Source organism: Schistocerca piceifrons, chromosome 4 (genome assembly GCF_021461385.2).
Source record: "Schistocerca piceifrons isolate TAMUIC-IGC-003096 chromosome 4, iqSchPice1.1, whole genome shotgun sequence".
Lineage (NCBI taxonomy): Eukaryota > Metazoa > Arthropoda > Insecta > Orthoptera > Acrididae > Schistocerca > Schistocerca piceifrons.
The window spans coordinates 450,058,797-450,082,219 of record NC_060141.1 but is presented as its reverse complement, the minus strand read 5'-3'; the positions used below and the strand labels follow the sequence as shown (position 1 = coordinate 450,082,219).

Below are 23,423 nucleotides of genomic sequence, written 5' to 3'. Positions count from 1 at the left end.
AAATTGTATGATTGTGAAACTGCTGCGTTCATTTGTTGCAGCTTATGTGACAAACTGTTATGTTTTCATTATTTCCTTGGGAGTGATCACATTCACAATCATACGAACACCTAAATCTGGCAAGAAGGCAATCTCACTCACTGACCAGGTGCCCAAATTAGGTGCGCCGGTAAGAGAGTCCTATCATATGACACACGTACTTTCACTACTGCCGTGTATGAGACACCAAACATGTTCTCCGGTGGAGGATTCGATTGATTTGTCACCTTGTTATCAAAAGTTTTCGGTTGCCATTCGAAAGCCACTTTATTTCGGCTGCTAATAGAGTAGTTGTGCAGAATCAACTGCCATTATAGGTCACCTAGCTGTTGCAAACGGACGTGACACCATAAAGTAAGACACAAATTTGAATAAGGCGAACAGCAGGAAAAAAAATGGAAGAAATTTGGCACAAGAGAGATTTGAACACGGCTCGTCCGCACGGTAGCCCAACACTGTCACCATATTTTTCTTTTAAATCTCATTTTGATCATTGTTCATTGCCTTTGTTCGGGGCGGACGTGTCATGACTCCAGTTCGAGATCAACGTTGATACATTCACTCAGTTTTTTTCCTGCAGAGGGTAGCTTTTGACCGAACATACTGAGCTACCGTGCCGGTTCCACTTAACCACGACGCTATTTCTCTTCACGGCTGTCCTGTATTGCACTTACGTTCTTGGACCATTCAGTGTTTCTATTTTGCTATCTTTCATAGTCCAGTACACCTACTTCTAGTATTCATGCTTGAACTGCGTTTAGTTTGTGACGGGCTGTCCAATGGACCCTCTCCCCACTAAATCTGAGAGGGGTGCAATGGGGAGTTTGCCTCGTAAGAAACGGTCGTTCAACTCGATGCAGTGTTGATCAGTGCTTTGAAGATATTCGTTTGACCGTAACTAGTCGCTTGGAAATATTTATTACAGTAGGAAATGATGGAACCTTTAAGCCATCCTTTGAACTCATTAAACTTACACAGCGGTATCTACGGACAATAGTTTCTATCTTCCGCTACTGTTCTGGAGTGGGATGTATTGGTACAAGACGACACTACCTATAGAAGTTTAAAAATCACAGACATGTGCCAGGCTGGCACGCGCTTGTGCAGCGGTGCAGCAGTGAGAGGCTGGTGCAAAGCGCTGCAGCAGTGCAGGCGAGGCAAGGCGGTGCGGCCCGTCGGCGGCTTGGGAGGTCTCGTTTACCTGCGGCCACTACCTGGAAGACGCACGGCGCCCGCTGGTTGCCGACCGCGTTGGTGGCCCAGCAGGCAAGCGTGCCGTAGTCCATATCGGAGACGGGGGTGTAGTTGAGGGAGGAGATGGCGCCAAGGCTGGTGTAGCGCGCCGGCGGCACCTCGGCCAGCTCGCCCGAGTTGTTGAAGGTCCAGTGGAAGGCGAGCGGCGCCGGGCTGGCGTCCACCTCGCAGCGCAGCGCCACAGTCTCGTGCTTCAGCGCGCCCAGCAGCTGCTCGCGCTCGTCGCGGCACGTCGGCGCGTCTGCCCCAACACCACAACGGGTCTTGCATTACAGTCATATCTCTGCAGGCCATCGAGTCATTACCAGAGAGCAGCCTCGTATGCATTAAAATAAAAAAAGGCATCAACTTACGGACTATAAGCGTCAGAAATTATCGCTAAGATTTCATGAATATGTTCTACAATATACATTGAACGCCAAAGAAACAGGTATAGGCATGCGAATTCAGATACGGGCATATATGTCAACAGGCAGAATATGGCGCTGCGGTCGGAAGCGCCATATAACAAGTGTCTGGCGCAGTTGTTGGATCGGTGACTGCTGCTACAATTATCAAGATTTAAGTGAGTTTGAGCGTGGTGTTATAGCCAGCACACGGGCGATGGGGCACAGCATCTCCGGGATAGCGATGAAGTGGGATTTTCCGGTACGACCATTTCACGAGTGTACTGTGAATAGGATTGGGGATAAGAGAAGTTTGTGGCAGAACTTGACTAGAAGAAGGGATCGGTTGATAGGACATGTTCTGAGGCATCAAAGAATCACCAATTTAGTATTGGAGGGCAGCTTGGAGGGTAAAAATCGTAGAGGGAGACCAAGAGATGAGTACACTAAACAGATTCGGAAGGATGTAGGTTACAGTAGGTACTGGGAGATGAAGAAGCTTGCACAGGATAGAGTAGCATGGAGAGCTGCATCAAACCAGTCTCAGGACTGAAGACCACAACAGCAACAACTGTGAATATCAGGAATCAGGTAAAATATCAAATCTCCGACATCGCTGCGGCCGGAAAAAGACCTGCAAGAAGGGATCAACGACGATTGAAGAGAATCGATCATCGTGACAGAGGTGTAGCCCTTCCGCAAATCGCTGCAGATTTCAGTGTTGGGCCATCAACAAGTGTCAACCTGCAAAAAATTCAATGAAACATCATTGATGACTGCACGACACAAACCTTTACGCCTCACCTGGGCCCGTCAACACCGACATCGGATGGTTGACCCCCGGAAACATATTTCCTGTTCGGATGAGTTTCGTTTCAAATTTTATCGAATGGATAGGCGTGTACGGGTATAGAGACAATTTCATCCATTCATGGACCCTGCATGTCAGCACGGGACTGTTTTAGCTGGTGAAGGCTCTGTAATGGTGTAGGGCGTGTCAGTTGGAATGATATGGAATCCCTGATACGTCTAGATACGACTCTTACAGGTGACACTTACGTAAGCATCCTGTCTGACCACCTGCATCTATTCATGACAGTTGTGACTTACGACGGATTTGGACAACTTCAGCAGGACAAAGCAATGCCCCACATGTGCGGAATTGCTACAGTGTGCTTCCAGGAATACTCTTCTGAGTTTAAACACTTCCGCTGGCAACAAACTCCCCAGACACGAACATTATTGAGCATATCTGGGATGCCTTGCACCGTGCTATTCAGAAGAGACATCCACCGCCTCGTATTCTTACTGATTTATCGACAGCCCTGCAGAATACATGGTGTCAATTGCCTCCAACACTACTTCAGAAATTAGTAGAGTTCTTTTCACTCCGTGTTGTGGCACTTCTGCGTTCTCCCGGTACCCTACACAATGTTAGGCCGGTGTACCAGCTTCTTTGGCTCTTCAGTGTAGGAAGTATGTGTAATTTACATTTTCTCGGCGTATGATTATTTTCAAATTGTCTTGAGTATTTAGTTGTATGGCTACGTTCGAGTGGTGCAATAAGTCGGGAAGCTAAGTTGCTGCTAACTTGTGGGCCGATCTCAGCATCTGTTCAGAAATAATACCCAGAGCTGTGCACAAACAGTACTTGCAGCGACGAGAGCATAGGTGGCAATGAGCATAGGAGACAACAGACTTCACTTATCGTACTAGCAAGACTGTCGACACTTTCAGTCGTAGCGGATCAGGTGACAGCAGCACAAGTAAAGACAGACAAACGTAGAACACTTCATGAATATGAGTGGTGTTAATAGCATGTCTCTGGCATCCAACTAAATGGTAATTTGAGAAAACCTGACGGCAGTGGAAAATTTCTAGCCTTTAAACGAGCATTGCAGTCTTGGACCTTTATAGTCAGCATGCACTGCGAACCTTCATTACTGCTCCTCTTATCCAGATTAAGGAAAACCATCGACTGCAGATGATCGCCACCACCGGTAGCTCATTACGGGGTAGCGGTTCTTGGGTCACTGACAGACAATGAGACATCCCCAAGTCACGGTCGGTCACCAGATTCAAAACAACATAAAATCCCTACCCCACATAAATTCCAAATCGAGTTAATTCTCCTACGAATCCTCATATCTACAGCTATGGAAATGATATGTCGCAAGCTGTGGAGTAATTTAAATTTCGAAGCCGTTATAAAATAATTCTAGTTTTGCTGTTACGTGAAAAACCAATTTAAAAGAAAAGAATTTGTCGTATTACAAGACATAGTTACGTTCTTCCAACAGAACATTTTCATATTTGTGGGAAACTGTGCTAACTGTAGTGTACGCTGGTGGCAGGAAGAGAACGATCGCCATGGTAAATGATGCTGCTGAAAGCACGCAGCAGCAACCATCAGACCGCCGATATGCTATTGGCGTGTCGACTGCTGCGTGTTACCACGATAACCTGCGTGACTCAGAACAACGTGCCAAGAAGCATCTGATCTCTGTCAGAAATTAAGGCAAGTTACGAGATGTGATCGAAAAGTAATGGGAATTTTTTTTCTTACAGAATCTCAGTTTATTTATCAACATCAATTTTGTTCGAAGTAATCAAACTCAGATGTAATACATTCGTGCCAGCGTTATTTCCAGTCTTGAAATCTCTTTGGAACTCACTTTTCGTTATGGTGCTCAGCTACTTCAGCGATTCTGTTTTTATCTCATCAATGGTGGAAAAACTACGTCCTTTCACCGTTCCCTTAGCCTCGGGAATACAAAGAAGTTGCAGGGGGTTATGTCCGGCGAATACGGTGGCTGAGACAATACAATGGTTTTGATTTTTGTAAAAAGATCACAATCAAGCATTGAGGAGTGAGCGGGACAATTACAGTGATGCAATTTCCACGAGAGGCTTTGCCACACTTATGGTCATTTTCTTCACATTTCTTCACGCAAAAGGCGCATTTCTTCCAGGTAATATATAATAATAAGGCAGGTACTCAGGATGGACTACCCCAGTGTAACTGAAGAAAACGGTGAGAAGAACCTTCAGATGTGATGGATCTTGAGATTTATTTAATTATTTATTTATTTATTTTTTTTTTTTTTTTTTTGGCTCTTCAAGCAGTTTCCATTTAGACGGCTGGGTCACGGTTTCAACGTCATACCCATAGAACCAAATTTTGTCACCCGTTATAATCTTCTTTAGAATTTCTGGATCGTTGCCGACTTCACTGAGCAATTCCTGAGCAATGTCTATGGGACGTCGTTCTTGGTTGAAATCAAACATTTTCGCAGTAAACTTTGTTCCTATACGTTCTATGCCGAAAAAATTCGAAAATATTGGTTGGAATGAGCCCAAGGATATGCCGACATCATCAGCAAGCCCTCTGGATGGTAATTTGGGGATTTTTCAAAACCATTTTCTTTACTTCTTCCACATTGGCATCAGTAATTGAGGTGCTAGGGAGTCCGAAATGGCTCAAATGGCTGTAAGAACTATGGGACTTAACATCGGAGGTCATCAGTCCCCTAAACTTAGAACTACTTGAACCTAAGTAACCTAAGGGCATCACAAACATCCATGCCCGAGGCCGGATTAGAACCTGCGATCGTAGCAGCCGCATGGTTCCCGACAGAAGCGCCTAGAACCGCTCGGCCACCGCTGTCGGCGCGAGGGAGTCCAGAGCGATCGTCGTCTTCAACGTCTTCTCTACCTACTTTGAAACTTTATACCATTCGTAAGCTTTTTGTCTTGCTCATATTAGATTCACCAAAAGCCACAAGTGACATTTCGAATGCGGTGCTGAACTTTATTCCATTTTTCAAGCAAATTTTAATGCACATTCTTTGACACACCATATTTGAAAGCAAAAATTCAACGTGTACTCGAAAACATATATTATCTTTGCGACTGTCGGCAATAAACAAAATATTCAGAACGGCAGAAAATGCAAACATATATCAGGAACATGTGTACCAACAGGATTTTTTTTTTTTTTTTTTTTTTTTTTTTTTTTTTGTATAAGGCCAGCGAAATTGAAAAATTCCCTTTATTTTTTGATCACATTTCGTAACGTCAGTGGGAGTTGTGTGTTCACGTCACGACACCTTTCGTGAGTCAGGCAACCGTCATTTATATCATAAACTTTGCTTAATTATTACAAACATTTTAGAATATTATCTTCTATGAACTGGTAGCGAACAAACATTTATACTTCTACAGTGACAGAAGTAGTCTTTTCTGTACGACGTCTGTTTACACCTGGACCAGACCACAACTATACAGAATTAAGAACTTCGGAGTTTAACTTTCCGCCGACGACAAGATCATTAGTAACAGCATACAAGCTTCGGTTTGGAAAGATATGAAAGGAAATCAGCAGTTTACGTCTAACAAAAAATATTCCGATATTTATCTCGAGCGTTTTGAGGAAGCAACGGAAGACCAATATTGGGAAATACTAGCAAAGGTATGAAGCTTCGAAATACGATTAGAGTATATAAACAACTGCCTCACTTAGTACGACAGAAGCACTTGAGTTCATGACAAGAATTACTATTGCAGCATTACTTGATAAGTCCTGCACTGATGCTGACTTAGTATAGGGCTTGGGACTCCTAGTATTCATATTTTATAAATTTACTAGCTCAGAAACCCGGCATTGCCCTGATATTCATTTTGACAATTTTCTGTTAGGAATCGAAACAAAAGATAAACTGTGTTCGTAGTGTAATATCGAAAAATTTCCTTTCCATGTATTCGCGACAACACCTTTGAAATTATGAAACAGTCGTAAAAAGAAATGTGCATAATGTACAAATATATAAGTACAGGATCCTAATTAAGAAACGTAGTATTTCTGTACGCTGGACGCAGCTGCTTCGCGAATCTACAACTCGATTTTACAAATATCTCTTTCGCAATGCCACATCACAGCTCTATAGACGGCTACATTTCCTCAAGTTAACTGGACTGTAGGAGTGGCTTATTAGTAAAGGGAAAATGTATTAAAACTCCATGCATGATGCGACAGTTTTTCACGCGTCTCATTGTTTATGAAGTCTCCTAAACTATTTGTAGTAAAATGATATATTTGTATAGGTACATTCAGCAGTATCTATGAATACTGTCAGCTAAATACGTTCTGAATGAAGTTACTGGCAAATAAGTAATAAATTTAAAAATCATGTATGACGCTCCAGTTTCTCATGCGTCTCAGTGGTTATTACGTCGTATCTGTTGATCTGTGTGTGATAGAACGATGTAATTTTGTAGGTACATCGCGGCGCGAGTGGATACTGTCTGTAAAAAATGTTGTGAATAGAGGTAAAGGAAGAAAAGAAATTAATTTAAACGTCATGAGGTTCCAATACACGAAGAAATGGACCCAACAGAAATTTGAAACACTAGGTAACACAAGAAAAAAACATATTGTAATGAGAAAGATGAAAGATCCTGTCAACTAGTGTGTCTACGAGTTTGATAGGCTACCATTCTCCTCATAAAGCTACTCTGTGGTAAGCTACTGGAAAAGAAATATTCGGTGAGTAAAATCCTTGCAATAATACACGCTGTGTAAGATCCAGGTAAGAATATGAAATTGGCTATTACACGAGCAGAACGTTTTGCAGGTGCATACTTCTGTGCGGGACACGACGTAACTGTTGACAATCATTTTCCTTTCGTAGTACGAATCATTAGCTACTGAACGATTACAAGAACGCAAGTGCCCGTCGTGTTTCCCTATATTTACGCGATATTGTCTCATATTATGTAACTTTTGCTTGGGCACCGCTACTGATCTAAATCAACCATATACATGTTAAGCAGGTTCTACAACGATATCCTTCGTAGAAGTCCGTCAGCGAAGAATGTGTGATGGCTGATGGACTTCTATTACGATGCCACTTAGTACTCTTCTTAGAACTCAAATAGGCTAATGAGTCGAAAGACTTAACTACATGAAACATAGTTCAGGTTATGTCATACAAACTGTCTCTGCGATTCTAAGAGTAACCACTGATAGGGAGACACTACATTACGAGTGGCCTTCAGCCGAGCAGAGCCATTCTGATACAAGCATCCAGTATAATAAACGTGGTTTGACATGTCTGGATACATGTACAGTGGTACGCTGCAGTCGTTGAGAGCATGGACGGTACTCCTGAGCAGACTACTGTATTTGAACGACCGAACCCTGTGCACATTGGTGACGTGCTTACGCCGATAGTAAAGATATGTGGTAAGGATACTTTTTAAGCAGTGACTCGGTAAACGCAGGGTAATCTTAGAAACACGAGAATAATAGATCTGTGCCAGAGGTTGAAGGTGTCTGAATTTTACAGTATCCATTGTTGCTTTAGTGCCATAACGACGTCCCCGAACAGACCGCGCGCGTTTACCGCAACACATACATGTGGACCACCCAGTCATTCTATGGGGGTAACAGGCTTAGTTGGCAGTAGATACATGCGGTAGAGGAAACGTGATAGCGTCCTCGTAAGTGATTACTCAAACACGGGCAGAATTACCTCGTCAGTACAAATAGTTAGTATCGTGTGTTACGTGGCAACAAGGTAAGAGGCTGATATCGAGAGTGGGTGGTTCTGGACGATTTGTGGGTACAGAATCAGTCACCGAAAGGATGTTTCAGCGGCACCGCCTCTGCATCATTAACCGTACACGCTGATTGGCGGTTCTCTGTAACTGCAGGTAGCCAAAGGTGGTGCTCTTTGGAGGGTCCGATTCTTAATGGACTAACTCTTCTGGTTTAGTTTCCTACTCACCGAGTGGAGCTAGCTAATTTCAGATACCTCCACGCTTGTCGACCGGCAGATTATTCCTCCGCCGAATGACTTAAGACATGTCTTGACTATAGGCTGATGAACTCTAGGTACTGTCTAGAGCAAAACTAGGCTTACTGAAATAGAAGACATGACAAATTTATTGTTGTGCTCTTTTTTCTGCAGCAAGTCACAAATATTCGGTCTTCAAATTCAGACTGCTCTTTATTGTTGGAGTGTGATATAAACTTATCTTACAGACGCGTTCGGCGTTGCTTATTAAAATAAGCATCATCGAAATTTTTTGGAACAATAGTTGGATTTACATTGAGACAGATTCGAAATAATTCAGATTGTAGCTTTCCCATGAGTAAAATGTTGAGTGTAGTTGCATGTCCGCCCGATATAAATATGTTTATCCGCTCGCCTGTTTACAAGCAGAGGGAGCAGTTTCACTTGACTAATGAAAAATCAGCTCATATTCTCGTCTAAACGATTTGGATACTTAGTTTACATACTTGGTTGTTCCAAAAACCAAAAGATCACGACGTTAATATCTACCGATTTTTCGTAGCTGAAATGAAAAGGTATCCTTTGATCCATAACCGTAGAAGGAGAAACACAGATTTTGGTAGGACAGACGGGTAAATGAAAGCAACATTTGAAATACGATGTTTTTGAAATAATCATAAACTCCTGTGTGTTGTCATTTATCTAATCTGTGGTAATTTCAGATACACGTCATTTATACTTCCAGTACTACCTCAATTTAGGTTTCTGCTCTAGGAGGCTATTACTCGTATGTAAACGTCTTTTACGTTCGTCTGGCGAATCTAACTTCGATACATATGATATGCCTATTTCATCATTACAGGGATATTCACCACAGCCGAAAACCATCGAACAACTATTGAAATCATGGCTCATTCCATACTGCCAGAATTAATTTGTTATGTACGTAAGTTCGTAAACTTAAAAGCAAGCACGTAATATGAGAGAGAAACAAAAACAACCGACCAAATGGTTCAAATGGCTCTAAGCACTATGGGACTTAGCATCTGAGGTCATCCGTCACCTAGACTTAGAACTTCTTAAACCTAACTAACGTAAGGTCATCACAAACTTCCGTACCCGAGGCAGGATTCGAACCTACGACCGTAGCAGCAGCGCGGTTCCGGACTGAAGCGCCTAGAACCGCTCGGCCACAGCGGCCGGCTAACGAACGAACAGGTAGTATGAAGTTGAATATTTCTGATTGAGGAATATACCGCTTAAAAGAAAGAAAAAGAAAAAAAACCGCTTTGCAGTGGAATTGTCGTAAGTCAAAGGCAAGCAGACATAGTCGTTAAGATAAGACCCAGGTGGTATCATAGTACATATAACTGAAACAACAGCAGTACGCTACGAACAAAGGCGTAAAATCAGCAATGAAAGAGTTTTATGCATAGTATAAAACAGAGGAGGCGTATTGAATTGTGGTAGGTATTCAAATAAAACTGTTACTGAACACGCTAAAGGCAGAACGCAAATAGTAAGCGCCTAATCGCTACGCCGACTCTCATTGGTTAGGGAGAAAATAAAATCATAAATGCATATTTAATCAAATTTAATTAGTATTACCGTTTTTGCGGCGCATGAGAGGTTATATAACGTGTTATTGTACAGTGTATCTGCCATTACTGAAGCTACAAGCGAAAATTACTTTTCTCTCTTGACATTAACGATACATTTTATTATAAACAACATGTTAATCATTGATAATTAGTTGTGTTTTGGATGTAAACTCATACGTATATCATTTATTTATTGATCAATAAACCAATTAACTTTCTGTTTTTGCTAAAAGCTGTGGATATCTGTCGATGCTTGTTAAATTTAAAAGAGAAACAACGTATAAATTAATTAAATGAACCACAACAGAAACACACTTTGCACCATGCAGAGCAAATCCTACATTTTAATGTCAGTGTACATGGAGAATTTATACGGATCACTTTCGAAAAATCACCACGAAAGGGAAGAGAATTAATGTTTGGAAAAACCCGTTGAGAGGATAGACTACAAAGTTTTCCTGTAGACAAACACAAATCGCTGACTGCCGTTGCAGCTAAACACAGGACTATACTGCATTATATCTGTGCATATGAACCAAAGACGCTAGAATAAGAAATAATTTCTGGCTACGCAAGAGTATCATCTCCTCGCTTTATCGTAATGCGTTACATCCTGCTTGCACTAAGTCAGTCCACCTGATATTCCATACATCCATTGCGTATTTTTAAAGGCTGTATTTGGTGTAACGTCTTGGAGCCTTAAACTGAGGACTGTCACCCAAGGAAAAAGGAGTTGTTCCTGCCACGATCACATACACTTATTCTGATTGTCATACTGACGTCATCACTTGGCTGCGTAGCGGATGATCACAAAGAGTCTGAAAAGATTGTAAGCTTGTTACAGGGTAGGTCGTGCTGAGAAATAATTGTTGAGATAAAAATTCGATATGTTGCGCCGTTTCCGAGTTAATTAACATTGAAGCCAGCCAATCAGGCCATTGCGACCGAAAATTCAAGCACCCCGCCACAAGTGACGTCGCCAATGGTGCCGCTTAAATTACGCGCGCGACTACCTGATAAGTTAACTTCAATGCTAATTAACTCGAAAACGGCACAACGATCGATTTTTTTCCTTAATAGGTGTTTCTCAGCACAGCCCATCGTGCAGTAGTATTACAAATTTTGCAAACTGTTTGTGACTACACCATATATGTGAGTTTTTTGTCTTGAGACAAAATATCTGAAAAATACGGTTGATTTTTGTCGTGTTTTTATGACACTGTGTCAGATAAATTTAATATCTACTTAATACTTCAAACGCTGTTAACACCTGCTATCTTGTTTATTGGTTTGTACAGGGTTCCATATCTTCTACTGCCTACTCCCGTTTTATATGGGTTTAGTCTGGCACTGTACCGTTGCTTCTCGCGTTGGTTTGGTGGCTGTTGACCCGCCATGTCGTTTCTCCTGGATGCAGCGCACACACCACTGTGCTGTCTTTCAAGGATGGTACTTGCTTATTCTGTCTGTGTGACAGTAGTGTAGCTGATCGCTGCCTGAGAAGACGTCCTACGTATTTCCAGCAAGCTTTTTTCGTGTTGAGGTTGGTTCCACGTTTAGGGTGCCGGTTCTTATTGAACTGCTCGCTATGAAACCCGGCATTGCCCCGCGGTTTGTTTACAGCTGTGTTTGGAATTCAATTTTGACTTACAAGGCTTCTCTCCATACATCACTTGAATAGTGTGATTGCGGCATAAATGAAGGGCTCATTTGCTTCTCTAACACGGGAGATAGGCACTTACAGCTGGCTGAGTCAAAAAACAGCTGACACTAAGATCCAAGCCTGCAACACTCAGTGTCTGGCCTTTTGCTTTGTTTACTACGAATTAAATACGTTTAAAGCGAAATGGAAAAGTCTTAGAAATAAGCCGGATTCAGGTTATAAAAATTGTAAAAACTTGCTCACCTGCGTCCCTTCCTGTCAAAATATCTTCTTCTATGATGTTACACTCAAGAGATTACACTGAAGAGACGTAAATTGAAACCTCTGTGAGCGAAGAGTTCCGATGAGCGAGATAATGCATTACGATCTCGACCAGAGTTACGTTGCACCTCGCTTTTGGAAGGAGTTTCCCAAGAGTGAATTAAAGCCTGTTGTTTTCGAGGCACAAGTCTCGTCTCTCACGATCATCAATGGATTCTAGACACAGCGCAGTACCAGGCTTTTAGCCGATCTGGTCTATTCACAAAGACTCCGCCGCCTTCTATGAATTTTTGTATGCAAGCAAAACAAAGTCAAAATATTTAGGGTAGGTAACAAAGTCACAAAGCAAATTTAATAAATTCGTTTCGCCTAGCAAAGAAAATAAAGAAAACCAATAGAAAACAAAGCAACGTCGTTAAGTAGGTAATGCATGAAGTGAAATCAGTAAAGCCACATAAAACTGAAGTGATATCAGGTGTTCCCCAGGGATGCGTCCTGGGACCTCTGCTGTTCCTGATCTATGTAAATGACCTGAGTGCCAATCAGAGCAAATCTCTTAGGTTGTTCGCAGATGATGCTGTAATTTACCGTCTAGTAAGGTCATCCGAAGACCAGTACCAGTTGCAAAGCGATTTAGAAAATATTGCTGTATGGTGTGGCATGTGGCAGTTGACGCTAAATAACGAAAAGTGTGAGGCGATCCACATGACTTCCAAAAGAAATCCGTTGGAATTCGATTACTCTATAACTAGTACAATTCTCAAGGCTGTCAATTCAACTAAATACCTGGGTGTTAAAATTACGAACAACTTCAGTTGGAAAGACCACATAGATAATATTGTGGAGAAGACGAGCCAAAGGTTGCGTTTCATTGGCAGGACACTTAGAGGATGCAACAAGTCCACTAAAGAGACAGCTTATACTACATTCGTTCGTCCTCTGTTAGAATATTGCTGCGCAGTGTGGGATCCTTACCAGGTGGGACTGACGGAGGACATCGAAAGGGTGCAAAAAAGGGCAGCTCGTTTTGTATTATCACGTAATAGGGGAGAGAGTGTGGCAGATATGATACGCGAGTTGGGATGGAAGTCGCGGCGAGATCTATTTACGAAATTTCAGTCGCCCACTTTCTCTTCCGAATGCGAAAATATTTTGTTGAGCCCAACCTACATAGGTAGGAAAGGTCATCAAAATAAAATAAGAGAAATCAGAGCTCGAACAGAAAGGTTTAGGTGTTCGTTTTTCCCGCGCGCTCTTCGGGAGTGGAATGGTAGAGAGATAGTATGATTGTGGTTCGATGAACCCTCTGCCAAGCACTTAAATGTGAATTGCAGAGTAGTCATGTAGATGTAGATGTAGATATACTACCCAACGAAATTCGCTATTTGTTTGTATTCGTACAGATAAGATAATCTAACAGCGCCATATGTTGGTTCTTTGATGGACTAAGAAACTAACGGCGTCCCTATTAGTTCTTTGGTATACTACGCCGTGATGCTCAAACATCCGAACTACTAAGATGAGCAGGTGATTTCATATTAAACTCTAAATTATGATCTCTTTTCCTCCGAGTTACGATTCTGGTGAAATAAAGTGTATATGTTGCCCCAAGATACACTGAAGTTGACTGTGACAACCCCCTGAAAATTCGTCTAGCAGTTTGGGAGATTAGCGTGTTCACACAGACAAAAAGAAAGACACCACGGTTTTAAATAAAACTTTAAATTACGATGTCTTTCTTTTATGACCTGATTTTGATGAAATAAAGCATAAACGCTGCCACAAACTACGTTCAAGCTGCTTGTGAAAATTCCATGGAAATTCGTGTAGTAGGTTTGGAGTTTGTCGTGTTCAAACAGACCGACACGATGCTTTTACAGTTGCATTATTAGTACAGAACAGACTCTTGTTTCTAGATCTACGTCTTCCGCTGCCTACTTTATCCATGACAGTTGCGTGCATTGTGATGGCAGTTTTGTGTTGGAGGATAGGAGACTTCTATTATTTACCCTTATGGAGTTTCAAAGGACATTATATATTGAAAGGACAGTATACCTCACATGTCAGTCTGAGTTACGTCACTCCGCTGTTTTGTTAAGATTGTTCTGATTATGGTTATTGTATCTTCTGTAGGTCAAAGTTTGTTATTTGAAGATGTGACTATAATGTCATCAGACTAGTCGTGATAGATGAATCGTTTTGACGCAGATTTCTATGGTTTCATCGATTGAAACGTATCATCACAGTTGTTGTCGTTCTACACACCTAGTGATTTGTAACTTACAAGGTTTGTAATTGACTACTTATTTCTAATGAATAATTCTTCTATGGGACAGAAATAAATGTTAGGGAGAAAAGAAACTTGACATTAGCAACACTTTTGCTATCTGTCACACGTTTTACTGCCACTGGCACATTGTCAAAGAGCTGCGTGGTCGCGGCTTGTGAGTTCTATACAGAACCATTGTGCCTCGACTCTCTCTAAAGTTCACAGACAGCATCTCCTATCCTTTTTGTAATCAACGAAATAAATAACACCATAAGTTGTCTCCGAGGTAATAGCTGCAGGTAACATGTTTAACTACGGACGTAAGGTTCCCTTGTTCTCTCTTATTCTACAACCGTAATGGATTGGTGACTACAAATTTCATTTAAGAATGGAAGTTCCATTTTTAATATTTTACTTTTCGTACACTACTTCAAGAAGGAGTGCATGCTGTCTGACATCTGATCCATTGTAGAGTCACTTTTTCAGTCAATTGCCAGGCGAGCTGGTGGTGAGACCTGGTGGTTTCCAAGCGGGACAAATATCCTGTGAGACTGTGGTTAAGATTGACAAATGCTGGAACCAGCAACTGCGAGGTGTTCCTGTGGCAACACCATACATGATTCTAATTACTTTATGTTGTGCAATACACAGTATTTACCTAAGCGAGCAGTTACTCCAAGACATTAACCTGTATTACATCACTGAATGAAATCATGCCAAATATAATAATTTTACTGATGTAAATGCCCATAACGTTGGCAGTTATTCTTAGGGTAAATTAGCTGAAACCGAAAGTTTTAGCAGTTTTTCTGTATAGTTTCTATATGGTTTACGATTGCCATGAAAATTCACCCCCCCCCCCCCCTCACCACCCCCAACAACTTATAAATTTCAACCATAATAATTAATAATTTTAAAGGTGTGCTGTCACACCAAAGAGTGTTTAAGAATCTAAAAATATCCATGTCACGTGATGCGTCACAGAATTCCATTAGTTCTTTAGAGGTCAAATTGGTCCCACAGAGAATTAGCAACAATATTGATATTTAAAACACTGATTTATTCTTCAGTCTCAGTTGGACATTTTTAAATAGATGATATATTTCGATCTCTCTGTATTATCTTTCCAATGTACATAGTTGATTCAGTAGCCGTATTGTCTGCGTCAGAAACTTGTATCGGAGAACTGTGGTGGACGTCCTGACACAGAGGAAGATGACCTAGAGCGAACGGAAGTTATCATGTAATTAAAAATGTGCAACTGAGACTGAAGAATAAATGAGATTTGTTTTATATGGCATTACTTGTAATTTGGCAATTAGTAATTAGTTTGCATAGAGCATAATTTAAACATCACTTACACTTGCCTTAGTAATCAGAAAAGAATGTTGTATACGTAGAAGACACCTGAGATACCAGAAGATTTCAGACTGATTATATAATCGTACAACAGAGATTTAGGAACCAGATTTTAAATTATAAACATCTCCAGGGGCAAATGTGGACTATGACCACGATTTATGTAGTAGGTGAAAGGAAATGCAAACTTTTAAGAAATGAGATTTAAAGGAAGTGCAGAATGGCAAAGCAGGAATGGCTAGAGGACAAACGTAAGGACATAGAATCATATTTCACAAGGGGGAAAGACAGACCCGCCTACAAGAAAATTAAAGAGGCCTTCGGGGAAAATCGAAACAGCTATATGAATATCAACAGCTCAGTTGGCAAACCAGTCCTAAGCAAAGAAGAGAAAGTTGAAACGTGGAAGGAGTGCATAGAGAATCTATACAAGGGAGATAAATGTGAAGGCAGTATTATAGAAAGGAAAGTGGACGTAGATGAAGATAAGATGGGAAATATGATGTTGGGAGAAGAATTTGACAGAACTCTAAAAGATCTAAGCCGGAATAAGGGCCCGGGGATAGACGATATTCCATTAGAATTACTGATAGCCTTGGGAGAGACATCCATGACAAAACTATTCCACCTGGTGTGCAAGATGTATGGGACATACGAAACAACCTCAGGCTTCAAGAAAAATGTCGTAATACCAATTCCAAGGAAAGCATTTTCTGACAGGTGTGAAAATACCGAATTTAACTAGTCATGGTTGCAAAATACTAACACTAATTCCTTACAGAAGAATGGAAAAACTGTTATAAGTTGACATCAGGGTTGATAAGTTTGGATTCTGCAGAAATGTATGAGCACGTGAGGCAATGCTGACCCTTCGACTTATTTTAGAAGATTGGTTAAGGAAAGACAAACCTACGTTTATATCATTTGTAGACATAGAGAAAGCATTTGACAATGCTGACTGGAACACTTTCTTTGAAATTCTGAAGGTAGCAAGGGTAAAACGCAAGGAGCGAAAGGCTATTCACAACTTCTACATAAAACAAATGGCCGTTATGAAAGTCGAGGGGCATGAAACGGAAGCAGTGGTAGAGAAGGGAGTAAGACAATGTCGTTGCCTATCCCAGAAGTTATTCAATATGTACACTGAACAAGCAGTAAAGGAAATCTAAGACAAAAACTAGAGGATAAATTAAAGTTCAGGGAGAAGAAATAAAAACTTGAAGCTTTGCTGATGGCATTGTAATTCTCTCATAAACAGAAATGGACTTGGAAGAGCTGTTGAAAAGAATGGACAGTGTCTTGAAAGGACGATATAAGATGAACATCAACACAGGTAAACACGGATAATGGAATATAGTCGAATTACACCAGGTAAGGTCAAGGAAATTAGGTACAGGAAAGGAGACACTTAAAGCAGCAGATGAGTTTGATATTTGGGCAGCTAAGTAAATGATGAGGGCCGAGGTAGGGGGATATAAAATGTAAACTAACAATGGTAAGAATAGCATTGCTAAAGAAGAGGAATTTGTTAACATCGAATATAGATGTAACTGTTAGGAAGTGGTGGTGGTGGTTAGTGTTTAACGTCCCGTCGACAACGAGGTCATTAGAGACGGAGCGCAAGCTCGGGTTAGGGAAGGATTGGGATGGAAATCGGCCGTGCCCTTTCAAAGGAACCATTCCAGCATTTGCCTGAAACGATTTAGGGAAATCACGGAAAACCTAAATCAGGATGGCCGGAGACGGGATTGAACCGTCGTCCTCTCGAAGGCGAGTCCAGTGTGCTAACCACTGCGCCACCTCGCTCGGTTGTTAGGAAGTCTCTCACGTAGGTACTTGACTAGTGTTTAGCCTTGTATGGAAGTGAAACATGGACAAAACCGGTTTAGACAAAAAGAGAATACAAGCTTTCGAAATGTGATGCAACAGAAGACTGTTGAGGATTAGGTGGGGCTATCACGTAACAATGGCTAGGTACCGAATAAAACTGGGGAGACAAGAAATTTATGGCACAACTCGAGCAGAAGAAGGCTTCGGTTGATAGAACATATTCTGAGATATCAATTTAGTATTGGCGGGACGTTTGGGCCATTAATGCCGTAGAGGAAGACCAAGAGATGAATACATTATGCAGATTCAGGAAGATGTACGTTGCAGTAGTAGAGTAACATGAAGAGCTCTCTTTCTCTCTCTCTCTCTCTCTCTCTCTCTCTCTCTCTCTGTCTCCCTTTCCAACATAGTAGTTTTTTTAGTTACTTATGAGCGATACTGAATTAGAGGGATGAAGTTATAGTTATTGACTCCGACAAAACCTCTATGTATCCCCAATTCAATGTAACATTTTTTCCTAACATAGATGACTTGGCGGAAATTTTGGTAACAGAGGACAGTATTTGGCTGAAACTAAACTGGTCATCATTAGGGAAATGCCTATCTCAAATGCCTATCTCCTTCGCATTCGGGAGGACGACGGTTCAATCCCGCGTCCAGCCATCCTGATTTAGGTTTTCCGTGATTTCCCTAAATCGCTCCAGGCAAATGCCGGGATGGTTCCTTTGAAAGGGCACGGACGACTTCCTTCCCCATCCTTCCCTAATCCGATGAGACCGATGACCTCGCTGTCTGGTCTCCTTCCCCAAACAACCCCCTCTCTAACCCCCTATCTCCTTCGAGGAAAGAGTTACGGGGTTATCACGTCAGTAATATGCCGCAGGTGAGGCAAAATTTGGTAGCCCAAAGAAAGCACATGTGCGACTGTGTCCTGCGCAGAATTAGCGGGGCATTGCCGGGAGCAAAACTCTGCCTTGGACTGGGTCCCGCGACTCGTCGTATTGACACCCTACCGCGCGAGGTGGCGCAGTCGTTAGCACACGGGACTCGGATTCGGGAGGACGACGGTTCGAACCCGCGTCCGACCATCCTGATTTAGGTTTCCCGTAATTTTCCTAAATCGCTTCAGGCAAATTTCGGGACGGTTCCTTTGGAAGGGCACGGCCAAAATGCTTCTCCATTCTTCTCTAATCCGATGGGACCAACGACCTCGCTGTTTGGTTCAAATGGCTCTAAGCACTGTGGGACTTTTGAGGTCATCAGTCCCCTAGACTTAGAACTACTTAAACCTAACTAACCTACGGACATCACACACATCCATGCCCGAGGCAGGATTCGAATCTGTGACCGCAGCAGCAGCGCGCTTGCAGACTGAAGTGCCTAGAACCGCACGGCCACAGCGGCCGGCTCGCTGTTTGGTCCCTTGCCCAAATCAACTAACCAACTTGACAGCCTAGAGGAGATTTAGGTAGTACTCTGTAAAAATTTGCCCCCTTCCGAGCATAACCTGTTGGCAACATATCATGGGAAACCCAAACCACAATCAACACCAACTTACCTGATGATGGTGGGCATTCGTGTTTTTGTGCGGTTGTGATCCACATCGTTCCACTGCCTTTCTTCGCCAGTTTGTCTCGCGATCTTAGTGACACACCCAACACTCAATGGTTAATGAAACCATTTGATATGTCTGAGAAATGTAAAAAATTTTTACTGCTGCCTCGGATAGCTGGATTTCCACATGCTTACAACATTGAGAAACATTCTACTGATATTTCCATTCAAAATCGAAACCAGGCCATACAGGTAACCGTTGTGTGGACATGTTCCTCTATGCAAACAAAATATTAATTTCGTAAATTCATTTTTTCGAGATGATAAAATTTTTACCACAATTTGTATAAAAATGAAAGCGACAGATGCTGCATACATTTCACTCTGCTCACGCATTTGGAGAGGGAATAATCTCCAAGGGCACAGTGTAGGACTGGAGTCTACGATACTGAAGAAGTAGCGTTCGCTTTGATTTATGCATACGCGCTCAGAAGCTCGACAGGAATGACCGCGCTGCTCTTACGGTTTCGAGGCTGCAGAGGACAGCCGCATGAAGGCCGGCGCCGATGTCGTCCCTAGCTGTGGCGCCGCAAATCTGCGTGAGCGGACAAAGCCTTCCGCTGGGCGGAGGCAGGCGTCAGCTTGCGCCTCTCATCACTCCACGGACGCGGCCCTTCTCTCTCTCTCTCTCTCTTTCTCTCCCTCCGTCCCTTTGGTTCTCCACAGAGGCCCAACCGGATCCGCTGAGCGCTGCCATTAAAGATTGACGGCCGCGAAGAGAGCCCCGTAAATAATTAGGCGCGTCGGACCACCGCCGGCCGGGGAGGCGCGGCGTGGCGCGAGCCGATGGACAGCGCCGGCCCGTCACGGTCTCTGTGCCGGCACAAAGCGGATCCGGCCGCCGCGTCCTAATCGCGCCACCGCGCGCCGGGTTGTCGGCTGCAGCAGCTGCGCGGAATCTCTCTCCGGACGGCCACAGTTTCCAGTCAGCCGGGCGCTCTTTGCTTTCGAGCTGTGGGACTTCAGACTGCTTCTCGCGGATGTTCGAAATACAATGCCTGACATCAAGAGACATGATGGGGTGTCAATGTAGCTCCACACACTTACAAACTAGTACAGTACACGCAAATTATACTACTGGCCATTAAAATTGCTACACCAAGAAGAAATGCAGATGATAAACGGATATTCACTGGACAAATATATTATACTAGAAATGACATGTGATTACATTTTCACGCAATTTGGGTGCATAGATCCTGAGGAATCAGTGCCCAGAACAACCAACTCTGGCCGTAATTACGGCCTTGATACTACTGGGCATTAAGTAAAACAGAGCTTGGATGGCGTGTATAGGTACAGCTACCCATGCAGCCTCAACACGATACCACAGTTCATCGAGAGTAGTGACCGGTGTATTGTGACGAGCCAGTTTCTCGGCCACCATTGACCAGACGTTTTCAACTGGTGAGACATGTGGAGAATGTGCTGGCCAGGGTAGCATCGAACATTTCCTGTATCCAGAAAGGCCCGTACAGGACCTGCAACATGCGGTCGTCCATTATCCTGCTGAAATGTAGGGTTTCGCAGGGATCGAATGAAGGGTAGAACCACGGGTCGTAACACATCTGAAACGTAACGTCCACTGTTCAAAGCGCCGTCAATGCGAACAAGAGGTAACCGAGACGTGTAACGCATGGTACTTCATACCATCACGCTGGGTTATACGGCAGTATGGCAATGACGAATACACGCTTCCAATGTGCGTTCGCCGCGATGTCGCCAAACACGGATGCGACCATCATTATGCTGTAAACAGAACCTGGATTCATCCGAAAAAATGACGTTTTGCCATTCGTGCACCCAGATTCGTCGTTGAGTAGACCATCGCAGGCGCTTCTGTCTGTGATGCAGCGTCAAGGGTAACCACTGCCATGGTCTCCGAGCTGATAGTCCATGCTGCTGCAAACGTCGTCGAACTGTTCGTGCAGATGGTTGTTGTCTTGCAAACGTCCCCATCTGTTGACTTAGGGATTGAGACGTCGCTGCACGATCCGTTACAGTCATGTGGATAAAATGACTGTCATCTCGACTGATACGAGGCCGTTGGGATCCAGCAAGGCGTTGCGTATTACCCTCCTGAACCCACCGATTCAATATTCAGCTAACATTCATCGGATCTCGACCAACGCGAGCAGCAATGTTGCGATACGATAAACCTCAATCGCGATAGGCTACGATCCGACCTTTATCAAAGTCGGAAACATGATGGCACGCATTTCTCCTCCTTACACGAGGCATCACAACAAAGTTTCACCAGGAAACGCCGGTCAGCTGCTGTTTGTGTATGAGAAATCGGTTGGAAACTTTCCTCATGTCAGCACGTTGTAGGTGTCGCCACCGGCGCCAACCTTGTGTGAATGCTCTGAAAAGCTAATCATTTGCATCTTCTTCCCGTCTGTTAACTTTGGTGTCTGTAGCACGTCACCTTCGTGGTGTAGCAACTGTAATGGCCAGTAGTGTACTAGAACTACAGTTGTCTGTGACAGAAGTGAGCGATAGTCCACTCGTTTTGCTCACGTCTAGTTTTAACAGGCGCGGTACTGCGTACAGTGTCAAACTGTGGGGCCACAAACGGTTACATTGAGAAAACGAAACATTGGTCGGAAATGAATATGTACTGTGAGTCGTACTTACGAACCGTGTACCGTATAACAACAACGTAGCACACTTTAATTGTTCTAAATGCCGACTGTCAGTCTGAATGGATGCATGGCAACGGCATATGAAATTCTGCCGCACTCGCTCAAGAATCCCTGTTGTCTTTTTCACAGGGAGATTCGGCGCTTGGATCCTAGCAAGCAGGTGATTTGTTTCTCCTGGGGTTTCGTAAACTAACGTCTTGACGTAAAAGTCCAGAGATGTGAGATGCGGCGATCGCGGTGGCCGTGGGACAGGACTTCCTCTCGAAATCCAACGCTGAGGTAAGTGTTGTTCAGATGCTAGCGGACGTAAGCATCAAAGGTCCCTCGTACGCCACAGTGTTGGAACCACAGCCCTTTGTGGAAAACAGGGGTACACTGCCTAAGAACTGTGGCAGCACATATTGCAGGAACACCAGATAATGTGGACCAATAAAAGGGAAAGGAAGCAGATACGGCCCTATCAGCTGGCATTGTGCAGAGACCGCCCATAAGTTGACAGGGAATCGTTGCTGATAGCGAGCGGTGTGGATGGTGTGGGGCTGTCCTCACTCTAGAGATGGCTGTTGCGGCTGTTAAAACACCATAACGGATGAATGAGGCCTTATCCATGACCAATATAAATTGCACAGAGTTGGACTGTACAGCACTACGGTAGATATTCCGTTGACAGAACTGAACATGTGGCTAAAATTCCACTGGTCGGTCCCAGTTCTTGCGAACGTTGTTTATGACAGGGGTGCAATCCCCAGTCCACCAGTACTGTTTGCAGTGAATCCTTCGAAGTGTGCTTTGCACGGACAAATTGAATGTGTTTATTGTTGAGTGTTTGGCCATACGATCCAAAATCATCTCCTCAAAATTTGGTGTTCGGACATGTCTTTGGCGTGAACCTTCGCTGTCTCTCTGTGACGTGAACGACTCCGTCACCTTAAGAGAGACGGAGACAAACTTCCTCCAGTTGGGCTGAGGTTCTTTGTGAAAGCGTACTCTGCACATTTGCGAAGCATTCTGGGTACCAACTCCGTCCGCACCATACGTAAAATGCATGCCTGACCAATTTCGTGATGTATAACGTTCCGTCTTCGACTATGTGTCACGCATTGTACACAGTAATACAACTTACCATGAACCAGCACACACCTCTGCCATCAAAAAACTCAAGGACACTATACACAGCATAGCTCAAAGCATGTATCTAGTGCAACAACTACATGCATCGCCCCAGCGCACGAACCTGTACCACATGCACATTACTATGGCAGGTGTCAGTTGTCCTTTGCATCAGGAGCTCCTGATAATTCCATGGTGAGGTGTGTTTTGTTTATGGTGCATGACACGTAGTCAAAGATTACTCCTCTCGACAATTGGCAGGCTTGTGTTTAATGTATGGTGCTGCAGCCCATAAAGCAGCACGAATGTGAAGAGATGCTTTCTCAACAGGCGTCATCTCTACGGATACCAGATTACGAGACACGTGGTCGTTCACGCTACAGACAGCCAGCCAAGGTACCTGCCAAAGTCATGTCCGAACATCAGTGGCCGACCACCCAGAAACAAGCACACATCAAAAGGCCCGTGAAATGCACAATTCGAAGGATACAGTGTTCAGAGTACTGATGGAAAACGTGTTACATCAATATCATAAAGAACATGTGGAAGCACTGGGACCAATGGATTTTGAGCACCACATTCAATTTTGTCAATG

The 23,423-nt window shown here is 43.2% G+C and overlaps 1 protein-coding gene across 3 annotated transcripts in view; it reads right to left on the bottom strand.

Moving 5' to 3' along the window:
• LOC124795068 (neural cell adhesion molecule 2) overlaps nt 1–23,423 on the bottom strand; it is a 631,935-nt gene that overhangs the window by 196,713 nt on the left and 411,799 nt on the right. For all 3 annotated transcript variants that reach the window (XR_007016641.1, XM_047258875.1, XM_047258876.1), the window contains exon 9: nt 1,241–1,534. Coding sequence is in view for 2 of the 3 variants with exons in the window: in XM_047258875.1 (XP_047114831.1) it covers nt 1,241–1,534 (294 nt within the window). In the remaining variant the exon portion in view is untranslated. The remainder of the gene's footprint in view (nt 1–1,240; nt 1,535–23,423) is intronic.